Below are 24,655 nucleotides of genomic sequence, written 5' to 3' on the forward strand. Positions count from 1 at the left end.
TAGAAACGGGGCCGGAAGACAGCTTCCGAGCTCCAGTGACTTACAGTTGCAGGAAGGGCCTGTTACAGCTGATCTGAGGCAGAGCTGGAGGGTAAAGAGCGGAGGCTGGAAGACGCTGAGCCGCTTCCTGCTGCAGAGAGCTGGGCTTCATGGGCCCAGGGAACAGGCTCGAGTTGGGGGTGAGGTGAGAACATTCCGGAGGGAGCAGTGACGACGGGGCTCTGCGTTTGTGCGGCCGAGGTTGTTCTTGCGTTGTGGGAAAGCAGAAATGAGTGTGGGCTGTCGTGTAACTGGATGCTAGTCACGCACCGTAACCTGAAGGACTCAGAGCCCCCCCGCATGCTTGGAGGTTGTGCAGAGTGAGCGTTTCCTTCCTGGCTTTACGTGACTTCGCTGCGCCTCTGCCTAACTTCCAAACTCAAAGATCCAGCAGCAGCTTTATTTTATGGTTGAACAAGCAGTGCTAAGAACAGTGATGGCTCTTCTTGAGAAAATCGTGGGCGGTTTTGGTGGCTGTCCACGCTCACTGGGAGTGCATCTGCATGGAGCCTCATATGAGGGACCCCACTGGGAGAGGTGGTGTCGCCTGCGGAGCCCAACACCGGCACCCCGACCCTGACGCGGGTGTGGGGATGGCGGCCTGCCGGGCGAGGCGGGTTCGTATGACTCTGTTCACTGTCCGCCAGACTTGCTTGGCTTGACGCCGAAGCCCGTAAAACATTGAAGGAGCTGGAGGAACGGAAAGCTGAGGGCTCGGACAAGACGCAGAGGCAGAGGTACGTCCCCGCGTCCCAGGCCGGCCCACGCGGCCTCATCCAGCAGCCGGCGGAGGCGCTCGCGCTTCGGGGCGCACGGGCTGTGTGCATGGGGGCAGCCCGCAGCGGAGCGCGGCTTGGGCCGGCCACGGTCGGCTGGCCTTCTGCGCTGTCCCCGACCTCGCTCCGCTCGGCGCGGACTCAGGCGGGACAGAGGGACTGACGGAACCGAAGACCGCAGACGTGGGTAGAAAGCTGGAGTCGAGGTGGGGTGTGCGTCTGAGCAGCAGTCGCGAGGGCTCGCCTGCTGCCGCTCGTCTGCACGCTCGTGCCCCAGGCCCGCGTCCGCCTGGCCTCGCGGGAAGAACGCGTGCCCGCGGGATCGTATGCGGTGTCTTTGCTACGAAGTATTCCTTTTGTGGTGTTTGATACTGAACGGACATCGGCGGGTTGGGGAGCTGAGAGGTCAGCCTTGCGTCTGCTTGTGCCCCCCACCCTGGGCGCTCTGCTCGGCGGGAGGAGGTGGACGTGTCTGGACACGCTGGTGAGTGTGCACGTGCTTCGCTTCAGGGTCCACTGGAGTGTGGAGAGGTACTGCCCAGCCGGACGCTTGAAGTCTGAGGTGTCCTTGGCGGTCTGGGGCCGTGATGGGCTGTTTCTCGACTCTGTTCAGAACTTGCCCTGCGGTCATCCGCACAGTGTGTGCTCTGTCACCTATCACCACAGACGCTCGTTCCCACACGTGACAGGCCCCGATTTCTTTCCTCTGTAGCTTTTGCCTGTTTTCAAGCCACACAACCACAGGGGCGTCCGGGTGGCACAGTCGGTGGAGCGTCCGACTCTTGGTTTCAGCTCAGGTCATGGTCTCAGGGTCCTGGGATCAAGGCTGCGTCGGGCTCTGTGCTCAGTGGGGAGTCTGCTTGAGATTCTCTCGCTCTGTCCCTCCCCCACCCACCCACGCGTGCCCCCCAAATAAATAAGTCTTAGAAAAAGCAAAACAAAACTATGTAATCACAGAGCCTTAGGGTTGTAAGGGCCTTACTGTCCTGCCGGTGCTCCCAGGTCCTCCAGACTGCGCACAAGGTAACGACCAGCATGGTTGCACATGGCGTCTGTGATGGGACGGTCCCCTGGTGAGGCAGTCCATTCCTCTGGCTGCTGGGACCCCTATCCACTGTCCCTCGGCCAGATAGCAAGACAGTGGCCTGCCGTGCCCCATCATCCTCTTGGGTGGTCCCACGTGGTAAATGCACGCGTGCGGCCCAGAATACTACAGAAGGAGCACCCGTGCACCAGCATCTCTAATCAGGGAATGGGCCCTCACCCATGTCCCTCCTCGGTCCCTCCTCAGTCACCCCCTCGTCCCCCAGAGAGAGCCACCATGCTGACTCCTCCCTTGATGTCATCACCCCCACCCGTAAATCTGTCCCCTACGGACGTGTCCCTGATGGTTTGCTGTGTGGGTTTGAGGTGCTGCCGCTGTGAGGGGCGCAGGCTGGGTCCCGTGGGCTTGCAGGGGAGACGTGGTCGGGGCGGTGTTCCGTGTGGGGCTCCGATCTGTCTGTTCCCTGACCCCGCTGACATTTGCTGGTGTCTGTCTGCTAATTCTAGCCACTGTGGTGAGAGTGGTGGTGCCTCGTGGTTTTTGTTTGCGTGTCCTTGCAGTCGAGTGAGGTGTGAAGTGTCTGTTGTGTTGATTTCTAAGGGTCTTCAGTGTGTTCTGGGCGTGAGCAGTTGTCAGACGGGTGTGGCTCCGGGGTGTGTGGGTGTGCCCTCGTGTGGGTCATTAGTCCTTCCCTTGGGGCACGTCTGAGCGTCCGGACGGTGAGCACCTGGCTGCTGGCGCCCCAGGAGCGTCCAGACACCCCAGAGGGGGAGTCAGAGAGGGGCCCCAGGATCCAGCTTCTCAGACGTCACCAGGCTCCTGTCTCCCGCATTTAGGCCGCCCCCAGGTCCCCACGTGCCTGGTTCCACCAGCCCCGCGCCCGTGAAGTCAGCAGGGCACACACGTGGCTTCTGCGCTTCCCCATGACTGGCTGTTTCGGCTTGGTCAGCCCGGCGCAGGTGGCTACCATGTTGTCCTGTTTTCCAGCACCGTGCTGCCCTCATCTGTGGGTTTGTGTCTGACTCCATTATGGCGGAGTTTGGAGAGGGCTCAAAATTAGTTTGACTTGTTCAGTCTCCTATTCTCTTGAGCTGTTTAAAGGCGGCCATTACTCTCTTGAAGTGTACTGAGAGCCCGACGGACCTGTCGAGATGTTCAGAAGTGCCCTCAGCGGGTCCTGGACCCGGGCTGGCGCAGCACCTGGGCGCTCGCTGGAAATGCGGCGTCTGCTTATTTAACAGGACCCCAGGGACTTGGCGTGGCCGTCAAGAGTCGAGAAGCTGTGGTTTTATACTCATTTCATTTTCCTCCACTTGGAGTAGCACCTGAATCTACAAAATGGGATATTTTCTTGCTTTTGATTTTAATTTTTGATTTTATCTCTACATAGTGTCTCGGACACCCAGTTAGCAGACAAGGTGGAGAAGGCAGTCCTGGAGCGTTTGAAGCCTCTCCTGGTCAAGGCCCAGGTAATCCAGTCGCTTGCCTTTGGAAGCGTTAGAGTAAAAGGAGGCCCTTCGTGAGGCCTCGCGCCCGCCTGGCGGCTGGGGTGCCGAGCTGTGCTGTGCTGTGTGGTACGGGTGCAGCACTGCCCGGCCCCTCTGGGTCCACTGATGGGCGATGGGTCTTGAGTGCACGTAAGGGACCAGGACAAGGGAAGAGAGAGAAAATCCCACTTTTGAGAAGGGAGATTTTAGTTTAAGGAATGAGTTTAGGTTCCAGTTTCCCTCGTTAATGAACTAGATCTGTTGGTGATGTCAGTGTCCCATTAGCTGCTTCCGCCCAAGTCCTGGGCTCTCTCACTTCCGTGGTTTGGGTCAGCACCTGTGCGCAAACTGTCTCGAGGAGGAGGTAGCATGCAGCGTCACCAGCAGGGGTCACCCTCCCGTGGGCAGGAAGCTGGACGCACCGGCCCGACCCTGCAGGTGCGCTGGCCCTGGAGACAGTCTTGTCTGTGTGGACATTGAGGCCACGGGGAATATCATGATCTCACGTGGAACGAGCGATGTTCTGGGTCCCTGAATGGGCCACTGGGGTTGTGTACCTCCGGTGTAAGAAGTGTGTGGTTATCGTGAGAGTCCCTGCACATCTCAGGCGCAGAGAAGAGGGAGGGCTCTTCGCAGCCCAGCCGTCCGGCCTCCTGGTTCCATTGTTGAGTGAACTGGAACAGAGACGCGGAGTAACTGTGTAGACACACAGCTACTCTGACCGTGTTTCCAAAGTTGAGGGAAGAAAAGGGACAGAGAGCCAAGATCAGCACACGGCCTTTACTTTCATGGGGACACGAGCTGGGAATTGCTGCCCAGCCTGTCGTGACCAAAGCCGACGAGCGGCTCCGCGCACAAGCTAATCTCGTAGCAACTCGTCTGTGCCAACACGGGTTGTAGGTTTTTATAATTCGTGGATCGTGTTTTAACAGAGAGTCAACTCTTCTCTGGAAGCAGATCCTCAGCTGAAGGACCGGCCGTCAGCAGACACGGCGACTGCCCAGCTCACAGACGAGGTGCGCACGCTGGCGTTCCTGCTGACGCCACTCTCGTGTCGTGAGAGCGTCCTGGGTGGCGAGGGAATGACACACGGGTTCCTGCTCCGCAAGGGGGGAGTGACGGTTCCTCTTCGCTTGTCGACTCTACAGCGGAAATCCCTGGGGCCACAGGGTCTGTCCGCGGCTCTGTCCTCTCCCGAGGATGGAACGTGGCTGTGGTGCGCGGCCCTGAGTGCAGGTGGCCTGCGGCCGGAGCGCAGCCGCCTCCACGCGGCCTGGCTTTGCTCACGACTGGCCTAATTTCCTCTGTGCTGAGGGCCTGACGCTCACTGTTCGGTGCACATGGTTTGAGTGCTGGGCAGTGACCAGGACCTGGCCAAGCAGAGAGGAAATGGTAAGATTTGAGAAGCACGAAAGCATGTGCTGTGGTCGTGCACCCTTGCACGTCCCCCTGGAGGACTTGTGTCTGGCACGTGTGGGAACGTTTGCTCCGGTGATCCTTTCCTCCTGGCAAATATCTCCGCGGGGACGGTGTCCCTGAGCGGCCGTTAGGGCCGTCAGCAGAGTTTGTGTGTCTGAGGGTTACCAGCCTCACACGTGGGAATTACTCTGTGGGCTCTGAGTGGTCCTGAGCAGAGTCAGGAGAGCAGCTCAGATAGCAGCTAGCGTCCTGGGCTAGTCGTGGGCGTCACCGTGGAGGTCCCCAGGTGGCATGCGAGAGGATGTGTGTGTAAGTAACTGAATAACAACAGGAAGACTCGTTGACGTCGGCATGGTGATGTGGAGAGAAGCGTTTTCCGTGTTAACCGGTAAAACCGTGTGGCCTCCACGCAGATTCTCGGAACTCCCCTCTCTAGAAGGGAGGAGACATTTGTGACCTTCACACAGAAAACACAACTCTCGGCGGGTTCACTTGCTGACACGACCGGCTCTGCCGTCCGGAAGGAGCGCGTGGAGGCGTCAGGACCGCGCCTGCGTCTGTGGCTGCTGCCCCGGCCATCCGCTGAGCGCCCGAAATGGTGCTTTCCAAAATGCTCGAGTTTTTTCTAAATTGAGTTATATATGCACATGGGTGAAAATGGCAATAATTCAGCAAAAGTATGGCGTAAAGAGTTGCACCGTCCTGCGAAGGAGCACCACGGGCTTTCGGCCCCCGGCTTCTTCCTTATGTGTCGGTCACTCCGTGGCAGCGTATCCAGAGCTTCCTAGCTTTTCGGACGGCACACGGTGTCCTTGATGTTCCGTTCTCCCTAGATGAAAATCTTACACGCAGATACACACATCTTCATTAACTAGACCCGTTCCTGGGTTCCTTTGCTCTAGATTTTTTTTGTAACGCTATTGTCTGATTATTCAGCTTTTATTTAGCTTAAGGTTGGGCGTTTCTTCATATCTTTATTGGGTGTTAATATATATATATTCCTGATCTTTAAATGGCTGTGGTGGGAGCTGTTCCCTGGATGTCCCCACACGCACGTGCTCACATAGCCCTTCCAGCTCTGAGACGGGACTGTTCCCGTCTCCCTGATGAGGGTGAGAGCGAGGCGTGGGGGCTCGTGCACGTTGCAGATAAGGCACGGTGGGCAGAGCCAGGACCCCGTGGCCCACAGATGGGTCCTTGCAGAGCCTGATGCCATCACTTCCCAGCAGACATTCCTTGCAGGAGCCTCCTCCAGAGTAGATTATAGACGCATCTTACAGAGCGTGTGTAAAGTCACTTTGCAAACTGTAAAGTGCTTTGCGAACGTAAAGAACACGAAGTCAGGAAGAGCTAGTAAAGCTCTCTCGGTTACGGGTAGAAAGTCTCGAGTGAAGACAGAGAATGAGGAACCTCATGATGTCATGGATAGACATTTTTACAAAAGCCTAGAACCCACGAGAACAGACCTGTCGTCTGGAATCTGACACGTAAGCTAGTGGACTTTTTCTCTGCGTGCAGCCCAAGGAGGAGACTTGCTTTACCAGCCGGCAGGTGACTATGGTCAGGTACCTGGTTCGTGGCAGCATCGGAGTGGCTGGTGGCTGCTGTGCTGATGTGGCTGCTTCGGACTCGCCAGCATGAGAGGGGTGCGACGCGTGGGGTCACCCGGGGCTGCTTTGCCGCGGCTGGTGTCCGTCCGTTGTCAGGTCTTTGATCTCCTCTTTGCCCCTCCCTTGCTTCACAGGCTGCGGCTGTGGACTGTGCACCCCACAGCCTTTGCCAGCTGGGGGACTCTTTGGAAGACGCCACTCATGGGCCCCGGGTTGCAACCCACCACGGGGTTTTGGAGTTGGAAGCCTCAGCTCCCGTGGGGGACGGCAGGGACAGCCCGTACCTGGAGACCCTGATGCTGCGGATGGAGGAGATGGAGGTGAGGTCTGGGACTGACCCCCACACTTCTGCAGCCCGGGCCTTCATCCCAGCCCGACTGCAGCCAGTGTCGGGCCTCGGGAGAGCCACTTGCCCCCCGAAAGTCAGATATCTTTGAGGATAAAACGAGGTGCGAGGTGTCCGCACCCTGCCTGACCCAGAGCTCAGGAGGTGACGTCATGGGTAGATGATGGGAGCACCCCTGGGACCAGAGCCGGGACCACTGACTTCTCCACCCCCCCCCCCACTGTGGCATGGGGTCCCTGCAATTCACAGACCATCTTCCTGCTTTACTTCCCATGATGCCATTTCAGAACGCGTTTGTGATACGAGTTTAGACCTGCGACAGGACCCAGCCTAGGCCCCGGGTTGTGCAGAGCCCGGACCTGAGGCACAAGGAGGGAACGAGTGGTGCGGCCATGGTCGCCGGAGCTGGGCTGGGGCGCCTGGTCTCCTGACCCTCACGCCAGCTGATCCTATCTAAGTGCTGCGTGACGGAGTCTCCGTTCGGGTTTGCTGCTAAGTGGAAACGTAGGGAAGACCGTCTCTCGTTGGTTTTTGAAAACGTAAAGATGTGTTGTTCGCCCTGGTGCTGGCTCGGTTCCCCTTCCTGGGGGTAAGCGTCCGGGACTGCAGCGCCCAGAGTGGCCGGCTCTAGCCTCACCGGGTGATTGAAACGTAAATTCAGATGGAGCCCACGGCTCGCGTTGCAGCGGTCCGTGGCCCCTCATCGTCACGGCAGGTCCTCGTGGGCAGTGCCGGGCTCCGTCAGGTGGGTTAGATGAAGCGCTTCACTGAAGTTTAGACTTTGCCTCCTGAGTGCTCTCACTTCCTGGCTGCCAGAGGCCCGTTTCTGGAGGCATGCCTGCACCACAGGGGCGAACGGTTCCGTCCTTACCAGTTCTGCTGTGTGATGAATCCACTCTTTTCTCATAAATTAAACTTTTTTTTTTTTTTAAAGAAATACCAGGAGACGGTTCGCCAGAGATACAGTAAAATTGTATACGCTGACCCTCGTCTTTGGACGCAGGAAGGAGAGACGGGTGAGTGTCTGCCCCGCCCGTGTGCTCCCCCCGCATCGTATCGTGCGAGATTTCAGACGTACAGGAAGGTCGCACACTTTCGGCGGTGGACACACACGTGGCCGCTCGCGCTCTGTCTGCCCCGCCAGTCGTGCCTGTCTGGATGCGTTTCAGAGAAAGTGGCAGGCGTGCGTGGGCGCGACCCTGGACGTTGCAGCGTGGGTAGCAGCAGCTGGGGTGTCACTTGTGGCTCTTTGTCCTTTTGAGAGAAAATTTACATGTAATAAAAAACACAGCTATTACTTGTGTTCTTAGATGGGTCTTGACAGATGAATATGTGGTGGGCTTGTCCGCAGACGTGCCCCTGGTTCGTCCACCGGCCCGTGGGCGCGTGCTTGGTTCCGTCCAGTTTGGGGGATTAGCATTCAGTGTGCTGTGAGCATGTCCGTGTGTGGTCTTGTGTGGACGCCGGTCTTTATTTCTCTTGGATAAACACCTGAGCAGAGTGGCCGGGGCCCGGGACAGGTGTGTGTTTAACTTTGCAGAGAACTGCCAAGCCTTTCCCAGAGCCGCTGGCGGTCTGTGCTTGTACCGTGGTGATGGGCGTAGACTGATGGCTCATCGTGGTTTTAATTTCATTTCCTTGATGAATGATGATGATTAGAACATTTTTATGTGATTATTAGCCAGTGGTGTGTCTTTCTTTATGAGGCTTCCAGGTGTTCTGTACATTTTTAAAAATTGTGTTGTCTTTTGTTTTTGAATCGTAGGGGTTCTTTGCGTTGTTCTGACACAAGTTCTTTGCCAAATACGTACACGGTTTTCTTAACAGCAGGTTTACTGGGATGTGACTCACGCTCCTTACGCTCCCCCTTCGGAGTGCACAGCTCAGTGGTTTCTCCTGTGTTTGCAGAGCGATCTGACTCCGGAACACGTCCGTCCCCTAAACAGAAGCCCTGTGTGCGTGGCCGCCCCCCCACCCCCCTGCCCTGCCCCGGCAGCCACGGGTCTCCTCGGACAGACGTTTGCCAGTACTTCCCCGTTTGTTTTCTCAGATGTATTTTGTTATAGCCTCGAAAAGTCTAACGTTTTCTTTTTCTTTTTTGATCCAAGAAACCTTTGCCTGCCCCCAAGTTGAGAAGGGGGTGCCTTGTTTTCTTCTAGAAGCTTTATGGGTTTAGCTTTCGTGTGTAGGGTTAGGGTCCATCCTGAATGAAAGTTTGCCTGTGACGTGAGGTAGAGGTGAAGGTCCGGTTTTGTGTTTCTCTCCTAACGGACAGTCCTTTGTTCTCCGGCCGTCTGTAGAGAAGTCGCCCACTTTTCTCTCCACTTTTACAGCTGGACACAGTTGGCTGGGCCCCTGTCACAGCTCTTGGTGGAAGTGTCGCTCATCAGTGGCCGCCTCGTGGCTGTGGGGAGGCGCTGTGCGCACAGGGCGCGCGCGCGGAGCGTTGGGGTGCGGGAGTCTTGCCGCTGAGCCGTGTCACGAATGGCTCTTTTAAAATACAGGTGCGGGGGATCATCTTAGGGAAAGCGTTCGCCGGGCCACATCCTGACAGAAAGCTGAGTCGTCTAAACACAGCGCTGATTTGGGCCTTTTATGTTTTCTGCGATGCTGAAGCCCCTGCCCTCTGCTTGTGGCGCTGTCTGCCCTCCAGCCGACACTGTGACATCCCACAGCCACGGAGCCGCTCTGGGAGGCTGGGGTCACGTGGTCCCACCTGTGCGGGGCTCCTGCTGCCCCCGCCCTGGAGCTTGGCTCCTCCCTCCCTCCCTCGCCTGTGAGCTCCCGTGACGCCTGTCGTGTCCACCGTGTGTCAGGGTCACTGGCGGACGTATCTCATCTCCCAACTAAGATTCTTGAGACCAGAGTTTATCCTCTTACGTGCGTGTCCTATGACACTGAGCATGGGCCTGCCTGGGGGAGGGCCCTTCTAGCCACATTTGTGAGTCCGTGGCATTCTGGCATCTGTTGGCGTGGGAGCAGAAGGGGTGCCGAGGACAGTTCACTCCCCAGACGGTTTGGGCCCTGGCCATGGAGCGGGGCTGTGTTGTGCAGGGGCCGGTCTTACCTAGGACTGTGCGTTCTTGTTTCGAGGACTCGCTGTTGATGAGTGCGTAAGGCTAGGTGTGCCCTGGACAGGAGCGTGGTAGACCCCGAGAAAGTAAACGCCACACTGGGGAAGTCCCGGGAGGAGCCCTGTTTCCACTGCTCTGTGTGCTCACTGGTATCACAGAACCACACCAAGAGTGACTTTTGAATTGTGCAGTGTCTAGTCTCTTATTCCGTACTTGCGAAAAATTGACAACTGTTCTCAGTAGGCTTTTTACAAACGCTGACGGATGCGGCATATCCCAACGAGTGGGAAACCATAGGCGATCAGTGTGAATCCGACTTACAGACACTCCGTACCTGAGAGGAGCACACGTTTCCTTCCTGTCCTTGAAATACATTTAAAATTTTAAATGACCCACAGCTCAGAAGAGCTGTCAAGCCTGCGAGGTCTAGTTAATAAGTTAGTGTTTTGACTATCCTCGCAGATCTTTCCCAGCAATGCCCAGAGACAAATTGAATCAGCTAATTAAGTGTTGAGATGTGAATGCTTTTTTCCTTCCCCAGTAATCAAACCGTTTAAAGGTTAAAAAAACAGACCCAGGTGCTCAAGCCTCCTCTCGCATGGTGGCCGTACCAGGAGCCTGCAAAGCCTGGGCTTCGCACAGACCTCTTCGCGAAGCGGCCTCTGAGCTCACGAGGCTCCTGATTCCTTGTTGTGACTTTAAATTCGCCTTTTCTTTGGAAACCAGAGCATTTTTGCCCTGCCGGGCACCCCGGTCAGGTTTGAGAGACGGGTGCGGCTTCCTCGCGGGCTGGGCCGCTGTCACGGCTCTGGGACTCACGCCGGCTCCTCTCTCTGTGCGGTCACTGTCTGCCTCTCCTCTTCTAGAGCAAACACTCCCAGCAGTAAGTGAAAGGCCTCTTTCTCCTCATCCAATCAGGATCACAAAGACCTCAGCTCGCAAAGACCGAGACGTGAGCATCGTGTTGGAAAGACCCCGGAATGGCAAGTGAGTGGTGCTGAGACCCACGTCCGGGTTCTGGGTTCCCTCTGGGGAAGCGTCAGGGTCCTTTGATTCCCACGAGACAGGGCCAGGCCTCCCTGAGCTCCAGGAGGGCCCCAGGAAGTCGCGTGCTTGCGTGGACGGCAGGCTGCGTGCTGCCTCTGAGGACGGTGCCAGTGTCCCTGGCTCGTCTTTCCCGGGGCAGCATCGTGGGGCATAGTGGCCACGCCCGGCCCACCGCAGACCTGCTTTGGGAGCTCTGGACTCTGGGACAGGGACTCCCACCGTGGGCAGGGCGGTCAGGGCCCGTGGGGGTGTGGGGTTTGCTCAGGTGGAAGGAGAGAGACAGGCCTTCGCCGGCTGCACGTCGGGTGGAAGGAACCACTCAGCCTTGCGCACGGTGATCTGAACGCTTTCCTGACCGTTTCTTCTCTCTCTCAGTTCCCTGGATGAAAGTGTGGGGACTGACGAGGGGTCTGAGAAGAGAGGGGCTCCCCTTGCTCCCCTTCCAGAAGAGTGTCCGCAGAAGGAAGGCTGGGCTGCCCTGCGGGTGCCCCCGGCTCTGCGGCACAGCATTGGCGACTACTGCAGCCGCTTCGAACAGTACCTCCGTCTGGTCGCGCACGAGGCCGTGGGCGCCTTCAACCCGTGGCTGATGGCCGAGAGGTCAGTACGGTGTCAGGGCCTCCTCCTGGGAACCAGGTGCCGAGCGTGAGCTCCCGGAAGGGCTGGCGGAGGGACAAGGCAGCGTCTGGGCCCCATGAGCGGGCTCTCTCTGCCAACCGCCTTTTCGGGCAGAGGCGCTGGCGAGGCAGGTACATGTCGCCGTGCGAGGCGCGTGGGCGGCAGCACGGCCTCCTGTCGGGTCAGTGACCGGAGACGGCAGGGCGGGGACGGTGTCACGGCCTGGGGCCGGGGGTGTCTGGGGTCTGGGGTCCTCCTGCTACTGATACTCGGAGGATGAGTGCAAGCGGTGCGTTGAAAGACACGTGTAAATCCGCTCCTTTGAGCTACGGTGCACGCGGAGATCCCTCCCTGGCGGCACCTGAGCAGCCCTGCAGACCGCTGCTGTCCCTGTCCCTGTGCGGGCGCTGGACTGCGGCCAGCCCTTCCTCCAGCAGGCGCGGGCCGATGCCGCGAAGTACTTCCTGCCTCGTCCTGCGGTCAGATGCTCCCCTTATGATTGGTCTCTGGCCTCCACCCCCCACTTGTCTTCTGAGACCCTCTTTCCTTCCACCCCAGATCCGCCCGACTGCTTCCCAGATCTGCGGGGTGGCTCTTGTCCTGGGCCATCCCTTTATCGGCACGTGCACGTGAGGAGCCCCCACACCCTCCCCTGCGGGGTCTCCTCTCTGGTTTGCAGAGCGCACCCTGCTCTGTGTAGGGGAGGCGTGGCTGACGCTTCGCGGCTGACGCTTCGCGGCTGCGCGTCTTCATGCTGTCTTCACGCTCGACTGATGGTTGATGCGTTCACATCACTGGCGTGTTTGTTCCAAGCACGTAGCTTCCTTCCCTCCTGGGGGTGGAGGGGGGAGGCCCTGCCTGCGCACTTACCCTCACCTCCGTCCACCTCCACCGTTGGCGGTACTTGGACTTCGTGGGGCCGTCAGCTTGCCTCCCCTGGCGTCTGCCCCCTCCTGCCTGTGGGTTTCTCCCTCCTTCGTGCAGCTGGTGGTTAGGATTCCTCCACCTGCCCTTTATCCTCAAGTCTCAGGCATTTCTCCTCTGCTTCTGTCGCACTTGGTCTCCAGGCGGAGTGCCGTGTTATGTTTCCGTCTGTCGCTCTGGAGTGGGATCAGGATGGTCACTTTGTCCAGCCCCTACGTTGCCCCCGAGCCTTCCCTTTACGATGCCGTGCCCTCCAGAGTGTCTGAGACCCGCTGTTCGCGTTGAGCTGAGCTAAGCCTGCTGGCTTCCGTGTGTTCACCCACGCACACTCACGTGGCATGCTCACTCTTCCCAAAGCTGTTCGGATTGGTTAGGCTAACGGGCATACTGGAAAACCCAGAAGCTGAGGAGGACAGACTGTTCCTTCCGCGTTCTTCCCATGATTCATGATGCCTTTTGTCTGCTGTTCTGCTCTCGGCCCTGGAGGAGTACGAGGTTTGAAGGGCAGCGGAACTTGCACAGATGTTCCCCCTGGACCCGCAGGTGACGGCGTGTGTGCACGTTCCAGCTCCGAGTGTGCCCTCTCCGGGTCTTGGTCTCATGCGGGCGTCCCAGAGGTGAGGGTCCTGTTGACTGGATCCTGCAAGAGCAGCCAAAGGCACCAGCCACATCCAGTAGCCTCTTGGGTGAGGGGGGTGAGCTCAGCTTTATGCATGCCATTCCCATCTCCTCCTCATCCCCAAGGAAAGTGCCGTCCCCATGTCGACGAGTAGCAGGCGACGGGAACGGGTGTAAGTGAGAGTGCTGGCGGGAGTGGGGCCGAGGCCGTGACGTGCTCAATGGAAGCGGACTCGTAAGGGGTCCTGGAGACTTGTGGCCAGAAGGGCCCTTCGTGACTCCCTGTCGCGCTCCGTGTCGCCGGAGGGCTGCGCGAAGCCGTGACAGCAAACAGGAAAGGGCAGGTGCTTTGGAAGCCGTGAGCAGCCAGACGGATGGCGGAAGCCCTGGGCGCCTGCGGGTGGAGGCGTGGGGGTGGGTGAGTGGGAAGGTCGGGTGGACTCTGACAAGTAGGGTAAAGCTGCGAACCAAACCACCCAGGGTAGTGTCCTCAGGAGTCAGGGACACGGTCACACTGGGAAATGAGCTCGGAGACCGTGAAATAGGAGCTTCTGAAGAATAAAAGCAAGTTGACGGCTCAAGTCACTGGGGAGCTTCCAGAAAAAAGCCCAGATCTCTCAGAGCAACAAAGCGAGCAGGCGGCAGGAAAGGCAGGATTGTGAGAGCGCGGTCATTGTGGGAGTCGCAGGCATAGGAGACGTCACGGAGCTGTGGCTTCCGCAGCCGAGCGTGTGTGTCGCGATCCGGAGGCTGGGACGTCTGCGGCCGGGTGTGCGGCCGTCCCCCCGCGGCCCCTTCCTACAGGGGCCTGAGCGCCAGCCGCCACCTGGGGCTGAGGCTTCGACGCGCTTCCTTTGGGGGGACACAGACGTTCAGCCCGTGGCGACAGCCTCTGACGCTGGGATCTGCTTCGGGAGAGCAGGGAAGGGAGGGAGGGAGACTTTGAAGGAAACGCCCCGCAGGCCGGCCGCCTGCAGTGAGCGGGTGAGTGAGGAGCCAAGGCACAGACCTTGCAGAGCGCACCTCGGGGCATCGTTCTGGAAAGGCGCGAGAGCATCCCGTGTGAGGAGCAGGTGACAGAAGGTTCTGGAGAGTCCAGTGGGCCCCTTTGAGAATCAGAAAGAAGAACAGCATGTCGTTTTCAGTAGGACATCGCTAGAAGATACCAGAGCGTCCCACAAAATCTGCTCTCGAGGTCTGTGCTCAGTTAAAAGCTGTCCGTTAAACGAGGGGGCAGAGTGAGACACGTTCTCGCACCGTGTCCGGAGATGCGGTGGTTTCTCAGTGAGCTCCTGGCGGGCGTGTGCGCCCAGCGCAGTGTGGGCATCAAGAAAAGGAAGACGGGACTTAGGAAGCGAGACTGTGGTGGGGAAGGCGCTTCAGTGAGCATAGGGAGCACCCGGCCCGGTGGAGGAGGACGGAGGGCCGTGCAGAGACGGCGGCAAGGTGGAAACAGGAAGGAAACGGGTACGTTACCCAGGGCACCTGAACGCATGGGGCCACCTTTGCATCTGTCTGGTAGTTTGGGGTGGGGAAGGGCCCGGAACCCCCGGGAATCTGGACCGCCTCCCCACTCACGAGAGACGGTGCGTGTGTGCTCGACGGCCTCGCGAGCTGCTAGCTGACGAAGAGCAGCGGGCTGGGGCTCCCCTCCTGGATGGCCAGCCCAGAGGACATGGAGGCCCTTTCGAGGCCCTTTTCAGACAGAGCCCGAGGGTGGGAGCCCGGGGCTTGCTGCTGTTGCCTGTGACGGGCTTCCCTCCTCCCAGGGCCCCCCCCACCGCCGTGCCCGTCTTCGGCAGGAGCAAACTTGAGTTTTCACTGAAGAGAGAGAACATCATCTTAGGACTGCAGTCATTTCTGCGGTTCTCAGTACAGCGTGTGGCGTGTGGCGTGTGCTGGACGATGACCCATAACCACAGACCCCAGCAGCTCCCGGGGTTCGTGGTGTTGGGCGCACACACCCGAGTAACCGTGCCCACTGCATGCCTAGAGGCACAGATGACCTGGAATTTTGTCCGAGAACTGGGAGTTCTGCCCAATCCAAACGCACATTCTAACTGAAAAATACCATTTCTGATATGAGGCTTCATTGGATGGGCTTGATGGCGAAGTAGGTTCCTCTGGAGAGACTTGGGGCGGAGGACAGGAGGGGGCAGAGCGGGCGGAGGGGACGTGGAGAGGAGGGCGGGGCTGGGGGCGGTATCCACACGGCTGGAGCCTCAGAGGGACCGTGGCTCCCAGAAGGTCTGCAAGCCCTGAACACGAAAGTAAGAAGAAGCTATACGTAGGTGCGTATTACAGTGTCATGAAAAATCTTGAAAAATAAAAGAAAGTGTTAAGGTCATTTGGAGGAAGGAGGAGGGGGAAGCAGAAGTCTGGAGGCTAGAGGACACGGCGTCTTCTAAAGGGAAGAGGGCAGCCGCTCTGGAGCTTGGTGCGTCATGGAGGGAAGAAGGTTCCAGACGAGCAAAGCGCGGACGTTTGTCACTGGACGGCTCGCCGTGGGACGTCGCGAACGGGAGTTTCTCAGGCAGCGCAGGAGTGCTGCCAGAAGAGAGGTGAGCGCGTGTGGGAGTGGGGAGTGCGCACAGGAGAACACCCGCCAGCGTCGCAGCGGGAGGAGTGTAAGCCACCACTCCTGAGGCCTCTGGGCTCGTGTGGGGAGACGGTAAGAATGTCCGAGGTCAGGCTCGACGTCAGGGCGCTCACGGAAATGCAGGACGGCCGGTAACGCGGGAGCGGCGGGTACAACGTCCACGGTAACAGCAGGGAAAAAATGTCATAAACCCACTGAGTCCAGTGGGAGGAGAAAGAGAACAAATAGACAAACAGAAAATACCTTGTGTGTTCCTGGCGGGAGCCCAGATGCATGGGAATTGCATGAAACGGCAAAGACTGTACGTGTCAGGGAGAGGAGGGACGTCAGATCCGCAAAAACACACAGCGTCCGGGCGGGGCTGGTGAGGGTGGGAGCCGGCGGCGCCCTGCGTGTGCCTCGCTCCTGCGACTCTGCCCGTGGACCCGTGCCTGTGTTTCTCAACGTCCCTCCAAACCGGTGAGGTCAGGGGACCCCCCCCCCCGGAAACTCGAACCCTCACGGTAACTCCCATCAATAACACACTCTCCGGAGAGGGGCAGACGCCAGCTCGTCCGAGCAGCTTTGAACACGGCGTGTGCGCCCTCGGTAAAGACCAGAGAACAGCGGACGCACGAGGGTCCCCGCTCTGTGGGCATCTCGCGGAACAGCGGACGCACGAGGGTCCCCGCTCTGTGGGCATCTCGCGCGGTGGCCGCACGAGGGTCCCTGCTCTGTGGGCATCTTGCGCGGTGGCTCGGGGCTGACAGTTGTTGGGTCAGTTGGAGTAGTGCACACATCAGTGCTCCTGATGGGGAGGCCAGAGCGAGTCCTCCGCTGAGCTGGGGAGTTTGTGGTCCTCGTAGAGACGGGATGGACGCGGTATGTGTCCGTGTGTCCGTCTGGCCCACGTGCTAGAGGGCCTCCACGCCGCGGCCCCAGGAGCACAGTGGTTGCTGAGTACCGTTCTCTCTGAAATGTGCCCGGGTCCCTCAGGGAGACGTCCGGGGCTGGGAGTGGGCACAACGGCTGAACCGTCACCCTGAGCCAGGAAGGAGGGGTCAGAGGACTGGGGGGCAGTCGAGGGGAGCCAGGAGCAGCTGGGGGGTGGGCGCTTGGCGGCTGTGTGGGGTGTGAGTATCAGCAGAGCAGTATCAGCGTAAGTGACTGGGATCCGATTACATTCGGGGGGTGACCAGAGCCCTCAAGGCCGAGCCCTAGGAGAGAAGGAGGGAGGGGCGTCCAAGAGAGAGCGCTCCTCCCACAGCAGTCTGATGTGGGGCCTGTACCCGTCTCAGAGTCCTGCGGCCGCGTGTCATTCCCGGGGAGGAGCGGCCTGGCTCCCCCAGCACCCCACAGCCAGGAGAGATGGCCGATGCACTGAGGAGACACAGCGTCCCTTCTGTGGCCTTCGTTCCACAGGCGCGTGACCTGCATGACTGCAAAGAAACATCAGACAAGCCCAGATTGGGGCACATTCCACAAATGAAGTCCTTGCTCTTTCGGAAAATGTCAAGGTCTGGAAAGACAGGCTGAGGGACGCCTGCAGACTCGCGGGGGAGCTGGAGAGGCGGCGGGCAGCGGCTGGCCTGGGCTGGGTCCTGCTCCAGAGCGGACGCTGTGTGGACGCTGGGCAGACGTGAGCACGTGTCCTGTCCACGGCCGCCTTGGGGGTTCCTGTCTCAGAAGAGGTACCCGAGGGGGGCGCTGCGTGCGGGCAGAGCCGGTTGAGAGTGTGGACGCCAGGCCCGCCTCCAGCCTGGCTGTGGGGTCCAGGCGCCACCCTGTCCGCGTCGGGGAAAGTGGGGCCTCTCACCTTTTCCTCCTCAGAGGTGCCATGGCCTGTCGGATTTGCATGTGTGGCTTGAGGCCGCCGGCCGGCCGAGTCCCAGCTCCCGTGACAGCGGCGGGGGCGGCCCACCTGCAGCTGTGTTGTTTGTCTTCCAGCTTCTCCGACGAGCTGGTAGACGAGGCTCTGGGGGCCGTGGCTGCGGAGCTGGAGGACGTGTGCGAGGACTACGCGGAAGCCGTGTTCACCTCGGAGTTCCTGGAGGCCGCGACCTGAAGGCACTCCCTCCGCAGCGGACCTCCTCCCCGGGGCCCACGGGGGGGTCTTGAGCTCGGCTGGCCCTCTGTGCCTCTGGGGTGCTCCCCGCGGGGAGGGGCCCCTCTTTGCATCTTCTCGTGGTCCTGGCGATGGCTCTGGTGGTTGATGATGGAGGGCGAGGTGTTTCTCAGTGCCCGGGAATTGTAAATTATGACAATATAATAGTTTCTCAACGCGTAACTTTTCCATTGAGATCCTGTGTTCATTCCGCTACCGAGTCTGGTGATGCGAGCATTTGGAAACGTGCCGGCAGGTGTGTTTCCCTCAAGGGCCCACGTTGCTGCTGAACCGCCAGCGCCCGCGGTGCCCCGAGCTCGCTTCCGCCCGTCCCGACCGTGCCACAGCGTGCAGACGGAGCCCGCAAGCCCTCGGCGTGCGGCGCCCCTGCCGATCTCAGCCCCTGGCGGTCCTCCGTGTTGTGGCCTGCAGCCTTTTCTTGCCCTGGCGGACGTGTTCTGATGTCCAAACTGTCGGCACATGGGCGCCGTTGGAGGCCGTTGGGAGGGTCCTGAGCTGGCATCCTGTGTGCGGGGCCAGCACGTTCCACGCCTGCTGACCCACAAGGAGCCCAGGTGGTAGGAGAGGACCGGCCTGGATGCAGGAAGCCCTCCGGTCCCCCGAGAGAGAAAAACACATAAGAGCCACAGTAGCTCGGTCCTCTTGTCCCTTCCAGACTGTGTTTCACCGAGGAAATCCTCTGATTTTTCAGAGAAAGAAAAGAAATGTGCATAAAAATAAGGCCACTTCCTGGGAGAAGTGTCCCTTCATGTGGCCTGGGCTCGGAGGAGCTGTGAAGGGTGAGTGACGCCAGGCTCACCTGTGGATAACGTGAATCTTTGTGACGCGTGTGGTGTTGCGTCTGGACTTTTCTCTGTAGTGCGTGTCCGAGGTGAGCGCGTGAGCGGCTGGGTCGCGTGTGTCATGCGGACCTTCTCCTGCAGCCTTGGCGTCACGGAGGCTCTAGGGTTAAAGGTCTTCATCGTGCCAGTGACGCGTGTGCCCGAGTCGACGGCAGCGTCCATAGCGTGAAGTAGTTTGTGTGGCAGTTTGTACTGTGCTGATTTTTAAATAAACTCAGGATTTTACAGTATGTGTGTGTCTGTTTGAAGTAATTCACACCACCTTTTCCCCACAGACAGACAGACAGATAGGAATGTGATTTACAGAACCCACCACAAACACTTTCAGATCTGCTCTGGGCAGGGGTGCTCTTTGCCACGCGTCACCCCCAGGAAGAAACGGTAGTAAAGCGAGTGTTTGTTGAGTGCACGCTCCGCGCGCCCTGCCTGTGGGCTGTTCGCTCCCGGGGCGAGGCCTCTGCCTCGCGTGTACTGCGTGCTCAGTGGTTTTTCTGAATTTGTTCGTGCAAGGAGGGAGGCACCGCTTCCCGGGACGGGTCTCGTACAGGGAGCAGGGGCCTATCCCGTCTCTTCCATGGCCACCGAGGCGCCGGTGCCCTGGGAATCAAGTCGCTCAGAGAAGTGCCGCGTGCAGCCACTGGCGGGACCCTCCCCTCTCTCTCTGCTGGTGGAGGTGGGGGGCGGGGGGAAGGTGGCGGTTGTCTCTCTTCCCTGCAGGTGAGGGGCTGGAAGGAGGAGGAAGGGTCTTGGTGAAGCCCTCGGGGCCAGTGGGACAGGAAGGGCCTCGGGACGGGGAGGGCGAGGTTCTGGCTTTTCTGGGCTCCAGAGATGAGCTGAAAGGCAGTGAGTGGGTCACCTTCCCAGGGCTGGCCTGCCCATGGCGGCCTGTGGGCTCCTGAGCTGAGACGTGGGGCCCTGTCAGAGCTGGGCTGTGGGGCTTCCCCCAGATCTCGGGAGTGTTAGCGACCGTCCAAGGTGAGGGTCCCGCCAGTGACCCCAGCCCAGCTGCCCGTCTGCCCCTCCAGGCATTCCCAGGCCTACCCAGGAACTTCCCTTCTCCTCCTGGCTCCCTGCAGCCCCCTTCCACACTTCCTGGGTCTTCCCTTGGGCTTGGCGGGTGCTGGGCCGTAGAGCCGCAGGTCGGGGTTATGGCGTGAGAAGCCCCCACCCCGCTGGGTGGAACCCTCAGGCCCAGTGGTCCGGGTCTCCCTGCCTGGCCACTTGAAGAAGGGAGAAGTCAGGGGAGGGTCCCCTGAGCCTGGGCTGACGACCTAGCAAATCCCTAGCAGACCTCTGTTCTGTGATGACTCAGGAGGCCTGAGGCCGAGGCTGGGGAGGGGGGGGGCCGCCCTCAGCCCGCCTCCCCACCTGCTGAGTGCCTCTCTGTCCGCCCTGCCTTGTGTGCCAGCAGAGACGGGCTGGTTGGGGGTGGAGGATCAAGAGGTGAGACCCCGTGTGACGTGCAGCCCTTGGTTTCCCAAGCTGTGAGCCTCTCGTGCCTGTGACCCCGGGCCTCTCGTGCCTGTGACCCCGGGCCTCTCCCTGCCTGTGACCCCGGGCCTCTCCCTGCCTGTGACCCCGAGCCTCTCGTGCCTGTGACCCCGGGCCTCTCCCTGCCTGTGACCCCGAGCCTCTCGTGCCTGTGACCCCGGGCCTCTCCCTGCCTGTGACCCCGGGCCTCTCCCTGCCTGTGATCCCGGGCCTCTCCCTGCCTGTGACCCCGGGCCTCTCCCTGCCTGTGACCCCGGGCCTCTCCCTGCCTGTGACCCCGGGCCTTTCCCTGCCTCACCCCTGAGCCCAGCATTTGGTGGCATCTCGACGTGGTCTGGCCATCACAGACAGACATCCCTTGTGGCCCCTGGATGGTGCTCCCGCGAGCCGCCAGGACTTTCCGAGACGGGCCACATCTTTGAGGCAGGAGAGGAAACACTGCTAGTCCCGTCGTGCGCACGAGGCGCTGGGGCCACGGAACCAGTAAGAGGTGTGCCTGGGGACTTGCAGACACGCGACAGAAGCACACGCAGTGTGGTTTGTGTTCTGTGTTCTGGGCCCGTCCGTCAAGCAGACAACCCCGGATGGTCTACGGACCGTGGCAGACACACACTGAACACAGCCTCCATCTTTATTGATGGTGGTCCTGCCCCACGCCGGGTACACTGCTCTGTCCTGGGCTCACGGAGAGAACGAGGACACGCATCTTGGCCTCCCGACAGCCCCGCGCCTCGTCCCCTGTCCTGCTGGGGCTGGACTCAGCACCACCCATAGCAGCAGCCGTCCACCATGGAGTGCCCACCTTGCTGCTCACGTGGACACTGAGGCAGAGAACCCCTTCACGGGGGGGATGGGGACTAGGCAGCCGGAAGGTGACTGTCCACAGGGTGTGCAGTGGCCTGCGGGGCCCTGGTGTCCGGCCAGGCTCCTCCCACAGTCGGCAGCCAGCACCCATGCTACGTGGGTGCCCGTGGCCTTGCCTCCTTCACTGGGCTGCTGCTGAGCTTGATGGGCTGGTGCGGGTCCTTGCCCCACCGTGGCCCCGTGGCCTCAGTGACACCTGTATCCCCAGCCCTGCACTGGTTTCCTTTCCGCCTGCTCCAGGCATCCTTTCAGGCAGTGCCTCCGCCTGGACATGCTGCACGCCAGGGGCCCTGGGGCTGCTCCTTGGTCTGTAATAAGCCCATCCTGACCTAACCCTGGGCTCTGAGCAGCCAGGTCTCGGTCCCATGTCCCCTGTGGCCACGTGGACGGACCAGGGGAAAGGGCCGCTTCCCAGAGGGGAATTGAGGCCCCACTACCTGAGCTGTGGGACCAGACAGCAGCCAGGACAACTGCCCTTGGGAACCTCCAAGAGCCCAGTGCTTTCCGAGACTGGGCAGTCTGTGCAGGGTTCACTGCCGGCCACAGAAACGCAGGGACTGTGGAGGCCATTCCCTCCTCCAGAGGCCTGAGCACGAGGCCGAGAGAGACAGGAGCTGTGATCAGGCCGAGGGCTCCTGAGGCAGAGCTGCGATTTGGTGGTCTTCATGGAGGGGGAGGAGCCTTGGAATCAGACCCTGACGGATGGGTGGGGCTGTGGCAGCAGAAGGAGGGGACAGTGGGCAAGGCCCGCTGTGCAGGGAGGCCACGTGCTGAACGTAGTGTGATCACATGCCGGTGACAGAGTGGGACGACCCCCCCCCCCACGGTCACCTCGGCACCAGCGTGGCCCCAGACACGCCCTGGGAAGCGTGATCCCACCCAGCCTCTCCCTTGCTCCAGCATCCCAGTCTTTCCTCCGTGTCTACGTGGGGGAGCCCCTGCCACGCGCCCAGCCACGTCTGGTCCATCCTCACGAAACCCAGCCGGCAGCACGTGTGCGAGGGCTGCAAGCACGGGCTTCCATGCTGGCGAGGGTCAGGATCGCTGCCCCGACAGTGAAATGGGGCCCAGAGGGGACCGCGAGGCTCGCGGGATGGCACATCCTGAGGCTGAGCCTACGGGAGGCTGAGGGCCCCACGGGCACCCTCTTGGTGGCCGGCTTTGTCCTTGGTGGCCTCCTTGCCGTGTCAGCTCCCCGTGATGGATTGTGTCCCTGCTCCGTGTGACGGGAGACGCACAGAACCTCCTGGTCAGAAGGAAATCCCGGAGGCGCTGCCCATGGAGCAGGGCGACCGCCGAGGACAAGCGAGGCCTTTCCGGCAGCATGGATCCCGCTGTCCCTGCCTCTGGAGGGAGGCGAGGCCTGAGGCCCCGGCGTAGGGCACTGCTATAGCCGTGTGGCCTGTGGCCCACGTGGCAGGACGCCATCTCGAGGGGGCGGTGTTTGAATGGACTCTTGGTCGTTCTGCTTCAGGCAGGAGCGCGCCTCAGACGCCCTGTGCTGACTCGGGGGCCTGTCCCAGCCGCACAAGCGGACTCACCAGTAGAGGTCTTGCTATTTTGAAGGGTCAAGACCCCTTCAAGAATCAGGTGAAAACTGTGGGCCTTTTCTCAGGAAACACCTACACACGTACAGACGTACAGACATGCACACGTGCACACGTACACATGCAAACACATGTGCAACACGCAACATGCACAGCACAGGCGCACACGCATGTACACACATGCACACAACATACACACGCACACGCATACGCACGTACATGTGTGTGCACACGGCTGCAGTTGTGGGGGCTAACAATCCCTGGACCCAGGCAGGCAGGAAGCCTGGTTAGGGAAGGCCCCTCCCCACAGCGCTCCCTGGCGCGTCCGTGCGCCTAGCAGGTCCCGCTGGACACGTGTTCTAATCTTACTCCGGTGGATGGAGGAGGGTCTGTTGCCCCCGTTCCTGCAGGGCAGGGGCGGGTCTCACAGGCGTCAGCACGCTCAGCGGCTCTGGACCCAAGGTCCCGGGTCTGGTGCAGCCTGTTTCCTCCGACTCCGCGGCCCGCGCTCCCTTTGGGTGTGTGAGAAACCTCTCAGGTCCCCCCCAGGATTTGCAGTAACTTAGGGTGGGGAGAGGAGCAGACCCGCCCCCACGCCAAGGCATCTGTATCCGAGGCCAGGGGGCTTTTGTTAAGCTCTCCTTCCTGCAGCTCGAAGCGGAGTTTGACGATCACAGGTGTTCTTATTGCCCGAGGATGAAATGTCAGAACGTGGAGACGTTAACCCGTGCCGTCAGCGGCAGCCCCACGGAGCGGCAGTGCGCGAGGACCCCCGCTGCCCCCCTGACGGTTCCTCCAGGGCGTGCATAGCACCCCATGTGCACAGGAGCACCCTGTACGGGTGACCTGCTCAGCGCCCCTGACCGCAGATGGCACACTCCCAGGAAGGCCTCAGGAGTGAGCTCAGGGGGTTGCGGGGTTCCCTGCGTCTAAGTAATGTGGGTTCACGATGCAGCCTCCCCTCAGAAGCGTGCAAAACCGCCACCGTCCTTAGAATGTAGCCGTGGTGAGGCCGCACCCGCCTCCCACTCCCACTCCCACCCTGGGGGCCAGGTGTGCCTGCATGCCCCCGTGTGGCCAGCGGCTTGAGTGAGCAATGCGGACTTGGGGGTCCTTGAGAGTCCACCCAGTGATGTAGGCGTCCGTGGTGAAGGTGGGGCCGGCGGGCAAGTCCGCTGCTGATGTTGGCCTCTGAGCTCCCTGGCTTCCTGTCTGCACCCCGGGCCCGTCTGCCCAGCCTCCTCGGGGTCTCAGACCCTGGTAAACGTGGCTTGTGCCAGAGAGCCCAAGCGTGCACCTGGTGACAGGAAGCTCCGAGTGCGCGCCGTGCTGCATCTGCGCCCGCCGTCCGTCTGTGCCACGTGCCGCGGGGCCAAGCAGACGCTCGCTGCTACTCCTGACAGCGGGGACAGGACAGCAGGACAAGGAGAGAGTAGAAGGGGCTCCTTCCCACAAGCCAGTGGTCACCCCCTCTTCGGGGTGCCAGGAGCCCCGTTTGATGCCCAGCACCCGGGGCCCCGCGTCCCCAGCTGCGCAGCGAGGTGTGGGTCTGCGGTGCGGGGGCTGGCCTGAGTGGGGGCCGGGGGTCCTTCCTCGCCCTCCCTCGCCGGCACAGAGGCTGTCGGAGTGTTCGGGGTCCCTCCTGGGACTCCTGATATGAAAACGAAGCACACTGTGTGCCCCTCCCCAGCTCCTGGCCTCCGCACCCCTCCTTCCATGAACGCTGGCGCAGTTGGTCTTTGCTTCTACCACAGACGCGGATTTACATACTAAGGGGATTGCTATTTCTAGATCTGCCTGTTCGCTCACCCGCAGTCCTTCTGGGCCAGGATGTTTCCTTGACTGACTGCGGTCCTTCAGCCGCTAATCTAATTGGCCCCTGCCGGTGCGATGTCTCCCACCGCGGCTTCCCGGGCCCGGCTCCGGAGGGATGCTCCCGTGTTCGGAGAAGGCTGCGCTGCCCGGGGTCCCTGGGGTGCCTTTGCACTCCGCCAGAAATCTAGTATATTCTTAATAAGTGGATTCAATTCACTTTCCAGCCCTTGTAAAATGCAGTCTTTTGGTCATTGGTACAGAGCCCCGCAGCACCGCCCGGAGGCCTCCCAGGCCAGGCGGGCTGTGCCCACGAGGGCAGAGTGTGGGGCCCACGCGGGTGGGGAGCCGGGCCGCGCGCGGGCAGAGCCTCCGACTCCTGGTGCCTTGCTG

General features: G+C 60.5%; 1 protein-coding gene across 3 annotated transcripts in view; it reads left to right on the forward strand.

The window, feature by feature from the left end:
* The window catches only part of KIAA0753 (KIAA0753 ortholog), a 43,747-nt gene extending 24,969 nt beyond the window's left edge, over positions 1 to 18,778 (forward strand). The window contains exons 10-19 of one of the 3 annotated variants that reach the window (XR_005834701.1): positions 687 to 776; positions 3,251 to 3,329; positions 4,280 to 4,363; positions 6,511 to 6,696; positions 7,657 to 7,738; positions 10,663 to 10,783; positions 11,219 to 11,443; positions 12,020 to 12,090; positions 12,529 to 13,002; positions 17,529 to 17,629. Coding sequence is in view for 2 of the 3 variants with exons in the window: in XM_040629844.1 (XP_040485778.1) it covers positions 687 to 776; positions 3,251 to 3,329; positions 4,280 to 4,363; positions 6,511 to 6,696; positions 7,657 to 7,738; positions 10,663 to 10,783; positions 11,219 to 11,443; positions 17,529 to 17,646 (985 nt within the window). In the remaining variant the exon portion in view is untranslated. Of the gene's footprint in view, positions 1 to 686; positions 777 to 3,250; positions 3,330 to 4,279; positions 4,364 to 6,510; positions 6,697 to 7,656; positions 7,739 to 10,662; positions 10,784 to 11,218; positions 11,444 to 12,019; positions 12,091 to 12,528; positions 13,003 to 17,528 lie in introns of those variants that run through there. The other 2 variants (XM_040629844.1, XM_040629845.1) reach the window with 2 other exon arrangements.
* Positions 18,779 to 24,655: the final 5,877 nt, after the last annotated feature.

This window comes from Ursus maritimus, unplaced genomic scaffold (genome assembly GCF_017311325.1).
Source record: "Ursus maritimus isolate PB19 unplaced genomic scaffold, ASM1731132v1 scaffold_14, whole genome shotgun sequence".
NCBI lineage: Eukaryota > Metazoa > Chordata > Mammalia > Carnivora > Ursidae > Ursus > Ursus maritimus.